Genomic DNA, 18,098 nt, shown 5'->3' on the forward strand with positions numbered 1-18,098 from the left:
TGTACATCAGGTATGGATTCACAGATCTGTTCTGCCCTACCTCACATTTGTTCTTCAGCCGTTGCTACATTCAGTTCTGTCTTCTGGAGAATAAACCCAAGTTGACATTTCTAAATTATATATTTTGGTTGCTGGATGAGACCCAATGGTGTTGAGAAATCTTGTTAGAGATGGGTTCCCAAATATGTGGGCTGCCTAGAAGAATTCTGATTTCAATCAGGCCCCTGGGAGAGAAACTGACTTCATTGTTGTATGTTTGGTGGCTCCTGAAGAATCTTCTCTAACTAATGTCAGGGTGCCTTCTCTTGCTTGGATTAAGGGAACTAATTACTGGCCTTTCAGTTCCTAGGTAACCTTTAAGGTAAAGTCTATAGTGGACATTCTAAAACTTACTCAAGGGGATTTTGTTTGGTCAAAACCTGTTAATTTGTTCATTGCTTTCAAAGCACCAACTTTAATTATAGGCTGTCAGCTTCATTCTGGTTGAAGAGTAAACTTTAAATTATCTATTACATATTTCAAAAAGTTTGATTCTCTCCTACCAGGCAAATAAATAGACTAGCCTTTTGCCCACCTTACAGATTCTTATGGACTTGAGCACTTACCAGCTATATTACCTTAGAAAGCCTCATTTTCTTTCCACTGTTGCTTGGAGGCAGGTGGGCAGGAGATGCTAGCAGAAGAGATACTCTTTGGGAGATTTTCTTTGTCTCTTTTACCACCCCTTATATCTTAACAATACACATTCAAAGCTATATGAGGTTGGCTTGTTTTAAAGAGACAATTGAAAGATTAAATGCCAATGAAAAGCACTAGGTCAGCTACCCTAGGAATAAAAGTGTCCTGCAAACTCTGTGAGCCTGGAAATATCCCACGTTTCTATTTATTTTGACAGTTTGACTTAAAACTAGCAAGCTCTAGAATTCATGCTACAATTAAAATTTCCACAGGCACCACGGAATGAAAACACATATTACATTTGATTTTAACTGGTTGAGAAAAAGAAAATGATGGTTTTCTGAAAAGTTCATTGTGTGGCCTGTACTGGCTGGTTTTGTGTCATCTTGACACAAACTGGACTTATCACAGAGAAAGCAGCCTCAGTTGAGAAAATGCCTCCATGAGATCCAGCTATAAGGCATTTCCTTAATTAGTAATCAATCAAGGGGGGAGGGCCCAGCCCATTATGGGTGGTGCCATCCCTAGGCTGGTGGTCCTAGGTTCTATAAGAAAGCAAGCTGAGCAAAACAGGGGAAGTAAGCCAGTAAACATCACCCTCCATGGCCTCTGCATCAGCTCCTGCCTCCATGTTCCTGCCCTGTGTGAGTTCCTGTTCTGACTTCCTTTGGTGATGAACAGCAATGTGGAAGTGTAAGCTGAATAAACCCTTTCCTCCCCAACTTGCTTTTTGGTCATGATGTTTTGTGCAGGATTACAGACCCTTACTAAGACAGAAATTGGTGCCAACAGAGTGAGATATTCCTGTAATAACCTGACCATGTTTTGGGGAGGGCCATGGAAGGACTTCGGAATTTTGGGCTAGAAGAGCCGTTGGGTGTAAAGAGCTCTGTGGGGTATTCTTTAGAAGCTTGGAAGATAATGTTGAGAACAGTGCAAATGATGAAGGTCTGGCTTGTGAAGTTTCAGAGGGAAGTTTACAAACTCTTATCAGGGACATTGCTGTTTGGATTGTGAAGATTCTGTGGTTTTGGTTAGCTGAGGCTAAAGAATCAGTTGTGATTAACAAGATACCAGAACTACTAAAGCAAAACCTTTGCATTACTGGAATGAGTGATGCTGGTTGGCTCAAGCTAAGAAACTAGCAGTGATTAAGAAGAGACCAGCATTACTAAGGTGAAATCTTCTGGGAAGTGTTAACGGAGAGCACAGAGGATCTGTGTTTTAAAGGCATCCAGGGTTGGTTATGTATAAGAGTCACCCAGGTGGTACTGGTTTTGAAACATGAAGGGGTAGCAGCTGATATTTGGCACTGTGAGAGGCCAGGAGAGGCCATTGGTGAAGGTGCAGCCTCAATGACAGTTGAAGGCCCAGGACTTAAGTGGTCATACAGAGAAGTTGGGGCTTAGCACCATGAAAAGAGCCTATGAGAGGCTATTTGTGAAGGTGCAGTCCCGTTGCTGCAGAAGACAGCAGAGTTTTAGAAATGCCAGTACCACGAGATGATCACCAAGAGGAGCAGCAGCAGTGCAGTACAGGCAGCTGGAGCCTAAGAGGACAAGGAGTGTGCTACAAAGGGCAGAGCTGGGGAAGTGACCCAAGCCCTTCGAGGAGCCCAGAAGATGGTGAGTGGATCCCAGATGGATAGAGTTTGATTTTGCTTTTGATTGTGACTGCGTGCTGATATTTTTCCCTCTAGAAGTAAAAGTATTTTATTTACTTTCCATGGTTAAGAAATGTTGAATTGTAAAAAGACTTTGAATTTTAAAAGATACTAAATATTTTAAAGGGAGGGAAATTCTAATATGTAAAGACTATAGGCCTTTTTAAAGTTGTTTAGATCTTGGGAATGAATGGGAAAGCAAGGGCTGAGGCCTAATAGTGATGTGTTTGTGTGTCAAGTTGACAAGGGATCAGTTGTACTGGCTGGTTTTGTGTGTCAACTTGACAGAAGCTGGAGTTATCAAGGAGATAGGAGCTTCAGTTGAGTAAATGCCTCCATGAAGTCTCCAGCTACAGGGCATTTTCTCAACTAGTGACCAATCAAGGGGGGAGGGCCCAACCCATTATGGGTGGTGCCATCCCTGGGCTGGTAGTCCTGGGTTCTATAAGAAAGCAAGCAAGATGAGCAGGAGAAGCAAGCCAGTGAGCAGCATCCCTCCATGGCCTCTGCATCAGCTCCTGCCTCCATGCTCCTGCCCTGTGTGAGTTCCTGTTCTGACTTCCTTTGGTGATGAACAGCAATGCGGAAGTGTAACCTGAATAAGCACTTCCCTTCCCAACTTGCTTTTTGGTCATGATGTTTTATGCAGGAATAGAAACCCTGACTAATACATGACCTTAAAATAAAATAGGTATTGTCTAGGTCGAGAGAAATCTTAGAGTACTAGGTTCTTTTCAGTTTTATGATGGAGCATATTTATACCACTGGAACCACTGCCAAAAGTTGAATTGAAATTATTGGCAATATGAGACACTTCTACTTTAGAAGACTTTTCTGTTGCTCCAATTTCCAGAAGTACAGTAATACTCTGGAGTAGTTCAATAGTGCTTATAGTATGTAAAAGCATTCTTTTGAGTAATATATATGTATTTATAATAAACATACATATCTATTTATATGTGCAAATACAGATATGCCTATATACACTTTTGATTATGTGCTCACAACAGTATGGTGTAGATTCAGTTGTTGGCATATTTGAGAGATGAGGGGACTGAGATGTAGGTGAGCAAGACAGTTTGCCCATGAGTATACAGCTAGACCAAGAGCTCTGACCAGCTCCAAGGCAGTCTGGCAGAGTTCTGTGTTCTCCATGAAACTATCCCTCTCCAACTTGTAAATATTATGCCTCTTTTCAACATCTACAGTCATAGGTCCTCAATGAATTTTGTCTCAGAATTGTGATTCTTACATATTTTAGTCAGTTTTAAACAAGATTATCAGTTTTCCTCAACAGAAACACTAGAAGCTTAAATGTGGGGATTATAAAGAAGGTGTTATACTCCTGACTTCAAGAAAACACTGACTAGGAAAAACACATTCACTGTGAAGTATTTAGTCAACCAAAAACTGTCACATCAAGTCTTTGAACAATTTAAATGTTGAGCTAAATTTCAAATATGTGCGGTGTCAGCCAAGCTCCTTTGCCTTTTCTGAGTTATTTTATGTCTGCTTCACTAATCCTAGGTAAAGAAACATGCCTGATGGAAGAACAATGCAATGGTTATGTTTTCATATTACATGGCAATGCCATGTAGGCATGCTAAGGATTGCTTTAAAATGGTTAAAACCTACTTTGTTTTAACTAGAAAGTCCTATTGCTTTAACTTTTCCTTGGATAGAGTTTATAATTAGATATGGTTGACTGGTTCTTTCCATAAGACATAAATTCTGAATTCTTTTGTTTTTTGAACTGTGGTTTTTTCAAAAGCTGTCTGTGTCTGAAGGCTCAGGTGATGGTGGCATTAGTGACAGCTTTTGCCTGAGTCTGGCCCTACAGTGCGCTGACTTAATAGAACACAGCCCCTCCTGATAATCTAAGTATATTTTTTGCAATAGTAACAGAAGGAGACTTCATTGGGATTTTTTGACACAGACTTCTAATTGAATCTTCAATACTATCTTGAGCTCTGAACACCTTTGTAATATTGAGGACACCCAAGAGTTTTAGTGAGCCACAGAGAAAACATGATCCTGGAGTAGAAAAAAATATCAGGAACAGGAAGGAAAAAATACTTTTTTTTTATACCAGGTTTTCTTCAAAGTAGGTTATATAGATGAAACATCTCACTTGTGGATTTTGGTCATTTTATAGTCCCTAAGTGTCATCTTTAGCATGGCAGTGTTCTTCTGTCTTCTATACTCTCTTGGTCTGGGAATTCACAATTCAAAGAATCTTGAGGTTTTGTTTTCTGCTCTATGATGATCTTGCTTGCAGTTATTAAATCAAGGGAAGTAACAGCAAAGGTCACTGAGACACTGAGACTCTACCTTTTGTAAGTTGATCATTACCTACTCCAGAAAATTCATCACTCTTGATAGGACTTACAACCTTTCTTCTGGTAGACAAATATTAAATCAGGAGGGAGGGACTCTCCATATTCAATTTTGTGCCCCCACTTTGTACTTGGTTCACTTGAGAGTTGTTGGTGCCTCAAAAAAAACTTAGAAGCCAAGTATAGATCTCACCTACATGCAGATCTCAGTATCCCAATCTTTAAAACAAAGAGGCAGAATCCAGTGGCTTCCAAGGCCTTTACCATTACTAACTGCATGGTTCTAAGGGCTTTCTAATGAAGAATCTCAGGGGTTTGAGATCTCAGCATTTAGCTGTGTGTGTGTGTGTATGTATGTGTGTGTGTGTGTGTGTGTGTGTGTGAGACAGGGAGAGAGGGATAACTAACTGATATAGTTTGATATCAGATATGTTCACCATGGGATAACTGCTACCCCTCTACTCCAAAATTCATGTTTAAGGTTCCAAGTCCTAGTACCTCAAAAAAAAAAAAAAAAAAAAAAAGAGTGCACTTAGATACAGAGTCTTCATTGAGGGCATCAAATTAAAATGAGGCCATTAGGGTGAATCCCAATCCAGTCTCACTGATATCCTGATGAAGACACAACATCTAGACATCTACAGAGGGAAGATTGTAAGGACAGAGGCAGAGACCTCCAAGGGACTGATACCTTGAGTGAGGACCTCCATTCTCTAGAACTATGAGGGAAAAAGTGTGTCTGTGGGTTAAGCCATTTGGTCTGTGCTGCTTTCTTATGGCAGCCACGGTGAACTAATACATCTTTGTGTTTGATACCACAGTACAAAATAAAAGTTCAGTGATCTTTTAAAAGTTACCCCACAGGCCTTTTTGTAAATACTCGATGCTCTTTGGCCTATACCCTGGACTTGACCAAGAAGCAGAACCACCGATGAAATTCAGGACAGAAATCTGGGAACTTAAATGACACAATAGAGTGTTGCTGCGAATTTAGGATTAATATTTAACTCTGAACATATATTGACATGGGCAATTCTTCTATAACAGATTTGTATAAAATCTGGAATGCAGGCTGAAGTTGTGATCTTTATTTGCATAGTTTCTTTTACTCTGATTTATATTTTTTAAGAGGGGAAGTGCGTGTCTCAGCGCATTTTTAATTTTTGTTGTTGTTGATGCTCCCCATCCTTGTCACTTGTCACATTCTGAGATGTTACACTTCCCTGTGCCATTTTCTCCATGTGTAAGTGCCATGTCCCAGGGGAGGTCCTTCTTCCATCACATTATCTAGCTCAGTGAGAACTGCCTTGCTTCCCCTCCTCTGTGGCTTTTCTGGGTCGCTGTCTGCTCCTCCTTCATCCCTGTCCCCGCACGTCCCTCTTCACTTGCTTGTTCACAGTTTCTAGCTCAGTCTCCTTTCTCTGTGACCTCTGATTTTCTGAGTGGCCTCCATTCCCTCCTTCTGTTCCCCTCCTGGGTGTGTCTTTGGCTCACCTTTCCTTCTCCTTTGCAGCTTCGTTTTCTTGTTTGTCGATAGGGGCTGGGACTGCAAACATCACAAAAATAATTGCATTGAGAACGGGTGGCTCTGGAGCTGAAGATGGTCTTTGACTCTGCCCAGAATGCCTGGGCTCCATAGGAAACAGGGACCAGCTTTGCTGCTGGAGAGGAGTCTACACCTCAGACACCAGAGCTGACATGCCAGGGCTCTGAACCTCATCTCTCATACCCACTTCGACTAGAAAGAAGGAACATTCCTTTTCTCCTAATGTACACACTGATATCCTCTCTGACTCTGTGCCCCTGTGTTCTGTCTACATCGAGCCCTAAACAGTTCCCTCAAATCCTTTGAGGTGACTCACTGGGGTGATGTCTCTACTAAGACCCCGTGGTCCTCTTACAGCCTTGACTTTGGCATATGATCAGGAAGCAGCAAAGGTGTCAGTGTGAATGTCTGAGTCTCTTATCTTATGCTTTCTGCACCATGTTAGTGTTGTTTAAATGATAGAATCTACGTATTTACTTTAAAAAAAATGTCTCAAAACACCTAAGAGACAGCTTTTACTTCTTTATCTTCCTTCCTTTCTCTTTTTCTTTCTATTTTATATTCTCTTTATTTCTATTTAAGGACTATGATTCTACTTAGACTCTAACGTATCTGTTCAATTATTCATTCACAAGTGTATCAAGTGGCCAATATGTGTCAGATGTTTTATGTTTCTGATGGCACAGACCATCTTCCTGAAGTTGCTTTATAGTATATGCTCAGACAAAGGATGCCTTGTGTTTTGATCATTAGAAACATCAAAGTACAGCTAAACAGTATGTCCGTTTTCAGTATATTTTTCTTTAATTTATAATAGCTGCTGTGAATTTCAAATAGGTTCCAGTAATGAGTCTGTGTTTGGACCATTGGAGAATTCCAGGACTTGCAAATTTTGCTATTAGATACAATTATGATAAATGTTACTCCTTGTCTGACAGTCACCTGGCACAAGCATTCTACTTGTGCATGGTCTAGGTCTGAAAGTATATCAACTTACCACATTCTGACACCATGTAAGCAGTACATTCTGTCATTATCACAATCTTATTGATAGCTAAGACTTGATATCCTATTTGGCTAATTGGCCTCATTGGGCAACTTGAGTTTTCACAGTCTAGTCCAGGCTTTCCACCATCTTCCAAGTACCAGATTGTCCAGAAAAAGTGGAAAAGATAATTCAGAGAGTGATTGGAAAGGTGGACCCATAAGCCATCGTACTGCTAAGATTGGAACTCTTTGGCCTGTCACCTAGGAGACAGAGGACAGAATTTCCATTTGCCTCCCTTTCCCCGGCACCACATATAACAGAGCACTCAAGAATGATTGCATTTCACCCACACACGCTTACCTTCTGAGTCTTGGGCATGTCAGTGTGGCGCTGGGCACGGATAGAGCGGGCTGATTTTGTAGACTTCAGCGGAGCACAGTACATCTCCAGCCTCCTCAGATCACAGCTCCGGAAGCAACACTCATCCACAATGCCTGTCTGGGGTGCTCTTCGAATGCTGGAACCATAGCCTGTGGGCTTGTCTGCACAAATCAGAGTGGCCTGGTGTTAGAACTGCCTATGTTCACAGACATTCATCCAGCCCAAGACACCTTTCTTCTCTCCACATCAAGTCTACATACTTCTCCAACATGGTCTCCCTTATCCCTTTCTGGAAGTATCTCCAATGTGCTTGACCCAGTACGTTCTTCTAGATTCCCGCATGTTCCTGAGTTCTAGCATACTCATGAGTAAGACTTTATTTGCTGTGCACTTTATTTGTAATAGGTCTCCCTGTGTTTTCAGCATATATTCCAGGATCCTGTGTCTGGTCCTATCACCCTTCTTTTTTTTTTTTGTCTTAGTTAAGATTCTTTTAACAGTTCTAGTTAAAACAAAATCACAGCTCAAGTTTCTTAAAAATGTTGTAAACATATTGTTTTATTGTTAAATTGACAAGGTATTTCAATATTAGGAGGGTGCAGTATGCCATTTTGGAATGCATTCATACTGTTTAATAATCAGCTGAAGTGAGCAAGAGCACTCTTTGATGCATGGGGCTGGGAAACTACATCTTCTCAATCAGTTTAGTAGATGCCTACAAGTTTATGCATAGGACAGCTCAGCTGCTCTCTTATCAACTATTTCTCTTGTAAATTAAATTGCTCATAAGTAAAGTTTGAAGTCAAACATATATCTTTTATTGATGGGGAAACTGAGACTCAGGGTTTGAAGTAATCAGTGGAGTTGGGATTCAAACTATGATCTACCTTCTGTTAAGCCCAAGGACATTGCGGAGCCCAGAAAATACTGATGAATAACCCCAGAAATTCAGAGTAACCTCTGTAGGTCTCAGTCTAATTGTATGATAGGTAATGACATATTTCTTGTCAGAACTGAGGATAGAATGACATGATGTATTAAATAAAGTAATGTATATTACCTGCTACAGAAAAGATCTTAACTACATATTTGTTTTTCCTAAGGATCTTTCCCAAGGTCTTAAATGATCTACAAAACACCCATGCTTGCTCTTGGCCATTGGCAGAAGTCTGGAAATTCAGAACTGATTAAAATATTAGTGGGGAAGGGGCTTACCCAGTTGCCCCAGAAAGCCTGGAGCAACCGTTTCTGTTTCCGACAGAAGAAACTGTTGGAGTAAGACAAGTGAAGCTATATGGCAGTGAAACCCAGATATCAAACCTACTTTTATATTTGCACATCAATTAGACATTTTCATTGGCCTAGTAGATTTGATCTTCATTTTGACCACACTTTTACTGGATTTGATGCAGTTCTGTATGAATAATATTTGATTTGATTCACACAAAATGTGAAGCTGTGTTGTCTTAGCATAGGGGCATAAAAGTTTGGTCTGTTCTCATCTATTTCACATCTTTTGGGAGGTGGGATGACATGTAGGCTTTTAAGAAGGAGTCATGTACCACAAGAGTTCAATTAACAACCTGATAAATGCTTAGTCTTAATTCCCAACCCAAGAAGGCATGGCATTAAATGAAGACATCTAATAACATAGATACTTAAGAATTCGGATCTGAAAATCAAAGTCTTCATCTAGATTTTCAACTTCCTCACTGGGGAGACTAGGACCACAGCAATAGCCCGTGTTCACACTCGCTTGGCTGCCTCATTGCTGGAGAGGCCAACTGTTCATGGAGTCTTCTAAGAACCCAAATGTTTTCCTGATGCTTGGCACAGGAGCCTTGTTGCTGGTTCCTCACACAACGGAGGTTTATTTTCAGGGCAGCTGGAGGTAGTAACTTACTAAGAGTTCATTTGTGGTCTCACTGAGAAGAATCCTCTCCCTCTCCCCCACCCCTCAGAGCTGACCCACCCTGTGGGCTCCTCATGATTGTGGGCTTTGGGAGGGACCAGGCAGCTGGTCCCAAAGGAGTCTCAGCAACACTTTTACTGGCCATTGGAAGAAAGACTTACATAGAATTGGACTCGGGGCTTTTGTTTGCCAGCCAGGCCCTGGCAAGTTCAAACTGGCTAGTCCCCTGGGCAATGTAAACAATGTTTTTTCTTTTCCTGCCCTTTTTTCTTTAATAATCTTTTCCTGGGACTATAAATTAGAGGAAAGACATAAATGGATGCACATGGCTCTCGTAATCCACGAAGGACTTCTGCATAGTTTTCTAACTGGCTAAAAATTAAGACTAGAAGATCCATTTGGGTTCTCTTTGGAGGTCGTGGCAAAGGAGAGAAGCCTATCTCTTCTGCTACACCTATCACAACAGTAACCTTCATGTGATGACTGTCCTTTGTTTATAGTACTCATTTCTTAAAGGGCCCGATTTCTTAAGAAACTGTTTTCTTAACCAATCAGTTGTTGATTATGGAATAGTTATTTGATGTTTGGGGTTACGGTTGTAGGTGTTCTTCCCAAAACTTCCAGACTTGGCCAGTTCACATACAACTGTTTCACAACCCAGGCTTATGGATTAGAAATGGAGAGAGATGGGTGGATGGGTGGGGGTTCTAGGACCTATTTAGGACTTTCATTTCAAGCGCTTCTCATTTAACCTTACTTCTGTGAGCTTTGCTTGCTCCAAAATGGAGACACCAGCCATTATCTTAGGATAATCAAAAACATTTCCTTGCATTACATGAGCCTTCCTGGTGACTCTCAATAGCCATGAGACCATGTCAGAAGGTGAAATGGACAGTAATCATCACCACAGCGAAGAACAGCCCGCATGCTTAGTGCAGTGTTTGCTGTGACCCTCAGCAGAGCTCAGGGTCGGTGTAATTCCTTCTGTCCTTTCCAGGCCACAGACTGATGGAGTTTAAGCAGAAAGTTTAAAAACTTTTATAAAATGTTCGATTAAGAAGTTTCATCTTCTCTCACATCTGAATCTTTTTTTAAAACACGCTATTGGAGTAGTAATATACATGTGTGGATTTTCCCATGACTATGACAACTAGTTATATTCATTCTAGCTACCACAATTCTAAAGGGATACTTGTCTTTGACAATTCATAATGACTACAATGGACTTGTACTTTATTCAACATTTATGAATATAGCAAATATTTACCTATTGCTGCTTAAAGCTTAATCCATCCTTTAAAGTCTCCTGTAGGTTTGGTTTTTAACAGCCACCTCTCAGTAATGGAGGAACCACTGTTGTGGGTCAAAGTCTGAGGTTTTTCTCAACAACCTGCTATAAGTCTTTTTTTTTTTTAAGAACCCTAATAAAAGTATTTACTGTTGTGGTCTAAAATAGAAAGACTAGTGTAATACAGTTTATTAGCTGGGTAATCAAGAAAATCTCCCCAGCACATTTTTGATACAGATGAGTAAGTATCTCAATGACATCTGAATTACAGAAAAATTTAGTCATTTGCTGATTTTTGCAATGAACTGTTACATCATTGCATTTAAAATCTCCTGTTGCATATTTTCTTCTGATTGGTTCAACCAGAATGATCGGGAAAACAGAAAATAAAATTGTCTTAGTGTGAAAGATTTTAAACATTTTGTTGCCCAAAAAATAAGGTAAAGAAATATAAGGAAGTCTCCTCTGCAGAGAGCAGTTAAGTAAAGGCAGTACAAAGACCTGTGGGTGGCTGAAGGAGCAGAATCCTGTATTGGAAAGTAGACAGCTTCCATGGTCTTTTCTATGCCAGAGTTTGTATAGAAAATCTTGGCTACACATTCAGCCTATTTGGGAGACATGTTGTCTTCAAGAACTTTAAATATGTTTAAACTTAGAAGATGGAAATTGATTATCATTTCAGTTCTCTGGAGCATCCCAAATCACTTACTATCTTTAGCCAATGCGACAGTAGAAGACAGGTGACTGGGATGGTAACTTCAACAATGAGACACAATCTGAGGATGCTCTAACCTTGTCTATAGACTTAACAGTTTCGCTGGGTAACACTCACAGATGTTTGCTGACAAAGACTTAACATTGGAAACGTATAGCAGCAGATTGTGCCTCTGGGTCCTCAAACAATTGGAGCAGGGGTGTCTTCGACTCTGTTGCCTGCCTTTGAGTCCCTTCCCCTAGTTAAGTTGCATGATCAGGCCTCAGTGGGAGAGGCCACACTTAGTCCTGTTGCAACTTGATTTCCCAGGGTGGGCAGGTCCCCAAGCGGGATGTCCCCTTCTCTAAGGAGAAGGGCAAGGGGCAGTGGAGAGAAGGGCTTGTAAGAGTGGGACTTGAGGAGAGGAGGGAAGGGGACCATGACCAGGATGTAAAGTGAATAAAAAAATAAACAAAGGGAAATAAGGGAAATGTATAATAATATATTTGTTTTGTCAGTAGTTTTGGTTCAGAAGTTGTTTAGCATGTAGGTCAAAGGCTGCTTTCCAGACAAGCTGGCTACCACTTAACTTAGATTTTTGAATGCACTATGAATAGACATAATGTTTTAGTCATAACTTGGGCCAACAAAGAGACTTCCAATGGTTAAACATATGGCCTCTCTAATAGTAGCACTTCCCTTTAAATAATGCATAGTCAGTGGAGTAATTCAGGAATCTTCAGGGTAAACTTGCTAGTTACAAGGCTTTTAGGCAGAACTGTGGTATCATCAAAACCACACCAATCAGCTGAGTATCACATTTTGTCAGAGATACAAGCAACTCACTCCCCTCCTTCTCTGAGGAGAATTATGTACTTCTGAGATTTAACCGGGACCATCGTTTCTAAGAGCAGAGTTGTGGACATTAATCAGGAGTAAAACTGTGTCTACTACCCTACACACATCTGTGTTTCTCATCAGTTTCTGGAAATGTACTTGAGACACAATACTTTACCTTGATTCTCTGTGAAATTTCCCCTTCTGGTTATTGAGAAAGCATTTTGTTTTTAACTGTCCTTAGAAGGAGAAAAATACTGATTTGGTACATCAACATTTAAAAAAATGATAAATGCAAACATTTTCAAATTAGGAACATACCTAGTTTAGAAGATATGTAATTATCCCTTTCTGAGTTATAACAAATATAACAATTCTCTAAAACCATTATTAGGAAGAGGTACCAAAGTGGAGTCTTTCTTTTTTGAAATTAAATTTAATTTTTAAAATTAAAAACAAGCTGAAGAGGGAAGAAAATTCAAGTTGGGGTTTGGGGACTATTTCTAGAAATTTCTCAGTGATGTATCTGTTAGAAAATATAAATGATATTGTTAGATAATATACAATCTGACCTTAACTTTTATTAGCTGAAGAATGATTACACAACCAAATATCACTGTTAGGATCTGTAGGAGCCAGGACCTTTATTTTCTTATATAAGTTATTATTTTTATTATTAATTTTGCCAATATCTAGATTCACTGACAATACAGACTAACTCTTCTTAAGTCAGTACTGGTCTATGGGAACCTAATGTAATGGAAACGAGTTTAGCTGACATGTGTTTGCATAACGTATTAGTAGGAAAGTTCTGAAAATTATATAAGAAGCAATCTTACAGCTGTCCAGTAAAATTTCTTTTATTGTCCTGTGAACTGGATACATACTAATCACACAATGTACCACTGACCTAATCCCCTAGCCTAAATTTTAGCATTTTAATGTTCTTCCTTCATCCACCCCTCCCTTCCTCCCCCCCCCAGTCCCTTCCTTCCTCCTGGCCTCCCTCTTTCCTTTCCATCCTTCCTCCTTTTGTTTCTTGGAGACAGGGTTTTGTGACATAGCTCAGACTGCCCTTAACCTTGAACACAAGAGCTCTGACCCTCTGAGTCCTGGGACTGTAGATTTAAGCTACAACTCCTGGAAATATTTTAATTTTCATTCACATAAATGGAAGTTGCTTTCCAACCTTTCTTCCTCTGACAGCTTTATTTGGAAAACTGACATATTTCATAATTCTTAATATAAGGAAAACTATGGTAAAACACTGCATGCTTGAATATTTCCTGTACCATAGTACTTACACTTAATGTCTTTGAGAGTCAATATTTTATCCTTTAAAAACTTTTTAGAAGTGTTATTTAATTTTAAAAAATTAATAAGGTATGCATGGCTGTATGCTTAAAAATGTAGAAGAAAGAATTTATTTCTGAACCTATCATTAGCTATTTATGATAAAGCGGGTTTGTACTTAGATACTCACCCATATTAGAGAACAAAGTAAATCATAAGCAATATTAAAGTTTTTCAAATTAGGATTATTTGAAGGTTTAAAACCTGCATTTTACAAATAATGTCTGGTTGAGCCTGCTCTGAATTCCTATGTTCAGTCCTGCATGTCTGTGGAAGGATCTTTCTGAAGCTTGACCTTTGGCATCTGTAAAAGTGTACACTGAGAAACTGTTCTCTTTTCTGTGAACTATGTGTCAGAAACAGTCCCGACAACCTATCACATTTAGGCATCGATTTCACTTTTGACCTATGTTAATTTTTAATGGGCAGTTTTTGCTAGTTCCATTACTTCTCAGTTGGATGAGGTCATCTTTTCTAGGAATCATGACCCTCTATTACCCACTCCACCCCACCGCTCAGCAACCTTCTCCCATCTACTAAATCCCTATAATGCCAAAGACCAAAGTCTCCTTGTTACCTAATCATGTCAATGTTTATGTATCTCTGGCTCTAAAACAGGTGAAATAAAGCATCAGGAATATATTTCTTAAATCTCTCTCTCTCTCTCTCTGATTGTGTACCCTTTGTCTCAAAGGTCAGAGAGTTAAGGTACAATACTTGGGGGCAAGAACAACTGAGATTCAAAGCAGAAACATTACTGCTTTAAGACTCTTTAGAGAAATGGGCTGACAGAGTGGGAAGCAATGTGGTGTATTACTTTTGCTCGATACAATGCCCTGGAGGATTAACATCTTGCCAGGACAGCAGAATTTACTAGTTTGGGGCTTATTCCAAGGTCTGAAGGAGATAGATAGAGCCAACACAATTATACTTTGGCAAGAGAAGTGCTTTACTGCACAGAACTGTTGTCCTAAGGGAACAGTTTGGTTTATCAATGTCTAAGGTGAAAGGTAATCAAATACCAAGAGGTCATTTTTCTGTTGGAACTATTTCAATGGAGCTCTTGATGGGAGTTAGCTACCATTAAACTAGTATTTCTTCCATTCGTAACACATGACTGAATCTGGGCTCTTTCAGTAATGCCTGTCACACCAGTGATGGAGGCAGGGGGAAGACAGGTTAAAGCCCAGGGTATGGAGTCAGACCATTTAGATGCTGCCTCTTACTCAACTGCATGGCCAAATCTAAGACTCTGATCTTCATCAGTAAACTTGCTATACCAGAACCATCTCCTAGAAATTCTGAGAGTATTAAGTAGCTCTCTGCCTAATGCCTGGGATGAAGTGAACTACATACATATAGTCTATCTTTATTATTGGGTCATGCTGATTAACATAGTGATTAGGGCAAAGATTATCTTCCCCACACCCTGTTTACAACGCACCCCTTCTCCCCCTCCCCAAAGGAGTGTCTGTTTGGAACAGGTTTTCACAATAGACAAGACTGCAGTTAGGTAAATAATAACCATTCTCTTGAGAGTATAGCTACGGTTTATGTTGTGTAAACCACCCTGACTTGGTTGGATTCTTGAGTCAGATCTAATAGCATGATTCCAGATATGTTCACCTTTGCCTATTGCTGCCTTTGGTTTCTCTCAAATAATCTACTAGTTAAAGCTATTGCACTTCCATATCCAGTTTACATCAAAACGACTTGCAAGGCATGAGCTGGGTGTGGGCTGGACACAGGGTCAGAGAGGTTAGTATCACACTTTCAATCAAACACAGTTCCTTCCCGTGTCCCTTGTCTTCCTGCCCTTAAATTGGCCTTCCTTTCCTGGTTCGATAGCGAAGGCCATTTTTGTTATTTTTCCTCACTAATGACTGTCAGGCAGGAAGTTCCTGCCACGCTGAGTTCATGGTAGGTTAGGAATTAGATACCAGTGCTCTCCTGAAATAATGAAAACTAGGGATTCCTTCCTGCCAGGTCTGCTTTGGGAATGAATAGGGACCAAACATCCAGGATTACCAGACTGCTAATCACTACTGAGTCTTGGACTTGGGCCTGGATGAGGTAGAAACTCTAAGAGAGAGAATGAGAAACAGAGCTGAGGGGCCACGTATTTGAGCCCCAGCCTCCTCCTCCTTCCTCTTGCACTGAGACAAAGGTTGTCAGAGAGTCTGGCTCCAATCTGGAGAGCATAGCTTTTCCATCAGTATTACCTCCTTCACATACACTGTTATTGTTGGTTCCTTGTAGCTGTGATAGAAGCCTTGTAGTCAAAACACAAGGCATTCATGATTAGAAGGCACTACCTCTTTTTCTGGTGCCGCAGAGATGAATCAGATGCAGGAGTGGGGTAGGGGGACGTTAAAACACACTCATTATTTTTAGTTCCACTCAAGAGTCTATTGTTTCTTTATTTCTTTGCAACTTGGCACCTGCCCTGGGTTCTCAGGGGTCCTGTTGTCTATCAATCTCCTTTACTTAGGGTTTTGTCTTTTGGGGGGTGAGGTGGGGGTTCTTGTGTTTGTTTGTTTGTTTTTCGTGGAGCACATCTGGGCATTTCCCAGGGGCAGTTGAGACAGGGTCAGTAAGGCAGGTACAGGGGTGACAGCTGCCAAAGAAGTCTGGCATGTCTGAAGAGAGAGCCTTGAGAGGTGGAGGCCCTGAAAGACGGCCATCCAGGCTTGCACCGAGAGGAAACTGTTGGAAGACAGCCTTTGCAGCAGCAGAAACAGCTCTTGGCACTATGGCAGAGGAAAAGGCAGCCAGAGTCAATGACAGATTGAAGCACATACACGGAGAGGAAAGGAGGAGGGTGGGCAGGAGGAGACAGTTTGGGTGTTACACATCATAAACAACTTCCTGATGTGTACTGAGATGCCAACTGGGTGGTGTGGGACAGTCCTTTCATGCTGGTGTATCAGCACTGCTGTTCTCTGACTGGAAGACCCCAGACAGTGTTTCTATAGCCCCCAGTGCTGAGCCCATACACAGTCAGGAGAGAGAAAGGTGGCATTGTGATAGATTGAGAATGACACTGGACCTCAGTCTTAACAGCCTTCTCGGAGACTCCCATGTCACCCAGATACTCAGAGATTCACCTGAGCAAAATAAACTCGGGGTAAGATCAGTCATCCTCACTGAAGCCCTGACTCTTCACAGTGTTAGGTGAGCTATGCGTCCCACTTTGTGGATAGATGATGTTTACATATGGTCCCCGAATGTGTTCTGAAGTAAGAAGGTAACAGCAGCGAAGTGAACTCTGATACGGGGTTCCAAAGTTTCTTCTCTGATTAGTTTTAGATACAAGCAAGTTTCACCAACTCAATTTAAGGACAGTTAAGACCAGTGTTAGGCTTAATAGCCAAAAAATGAAGAAAAGGTCAAGTTCCAATGCTCCATTAAGGGACCCATGGCTCCAGACACATATGTAGCAGAGGATGGTATTGTCTGGCATCAATAGGAGAAGCCCTTGGTCCTGTGAAGGCTCATTTCCCCAGTGTAGGGGAATGTCAAGGTGGTGGTGAGGTAGGAAGTGGGTGGGAGGGAGAGCACAGAAGCAGGGGGAGAGGAGATGGGAGGGGGAGAACCAGGAAATGGGATACATTTGAAATGTAAATACATAAAATATCCAAACAATGCAAAAAAATAATTTATTATTTTAAATGAAAAAAAAAAAAAAAAACAGAAAACAGGAGGGGGGAACAAAGACAGAAAATCTATGGGGACTTCAGAGGCCACTAGAGTTAGGATTCAAGTGTACATTAGAAGAATAGGAAAGAACTAACCAGAAAGTTATTTGCTGAAGACAGTAGGAAGAAACCAAGCACATACTGCTAACCAAGAAGCTAATGAAGAGGAGCGCTTCTCACTGCATTGGGGTTCACAGTAGAAAGAAGAGTGCTTGTGAAACATTCCTGGAATTTTTAAAAGATTTGTTTGATTTTATGTGTGTGACTGCTTTACCTGCATGAATGTATACGCACAAACATCCCCGGGGCCCATGGAGGTCAGAACAGAGTGTGGGAGCACCTGAAACTAGAGTTATGGCTGGTTGTGAGCATTGTTGGGGGTGCTGGAGTGGAACCCTGGTCCTCTGCCAGGACATTAAGTATTTCTAACTGCTGAAGCACCTCTCTAGTCCTGTAATTAAAACAAACAAACAAACAAACAAAACTCTAACAGGTTTTTTACTGTTAAAAGAGTTTTTTCTATTATTTTACTTTTCTATCATTTTACTATTACTTTATCATTATTATTTACAAGGTTTCATCTTCAGAAGGTAACAAGTGGGTTCTCTGCAATAGGCAGGAAGGATATTAATATTGTTGATTAGAATGTCTAACATCCTGGTACTCAATGGGGGTTTTAATTCCCAGATTTCCATAATGTCTGTCAACGGAGTACAGCTCTTCT

At 40.6% G+C, this 18,098-nt stretch overlaps 1 protein-coding gene across 5 annotated transcripts in view; it reads right to left on the reverse strand.

The window, feature by feature from the left end:
* Nucleotides 1–18,098, reverse strand: part of IGF1 (insulin like growth factor 1) — a 75,547-nt gene that overhangs the window by 14,746 nt on the left and 42,703 nt on the right. For 4 of the 5 annotated variants that reach the window (XM_080935900.1, XM_080935898.1, XM_080935902.1 and 1 more), the window contains 2 exons: nt 7,572–7,753; nt 6,172–6,223 (listed from right to left, as the gene is read on the reverse strand). In XM_080935900.1, coding sequence (XP_080792026.1) covers nt 6,172–6,223; nt 7,572–7,753 — 234 coding nt within the window. The remainder of the gene's footprint in view (nt 1–6,171; nt 6,224–7,571; nt 7,754–18,098) is intronic. The other variant, XM_080935899.1, reaches the window with a different exon arrangement.

This window comes from Micromys minutus (genome assembly GCF_963924665.1).
Source record: "Micromys minutus genome assembly, chromosome: 22".
NCBI classification, from domain to species: Eukaryota; Metazoa; Chordata; class Mammalia; order Rodentia; family Muridae; genus Micromys; species Micromys minutus.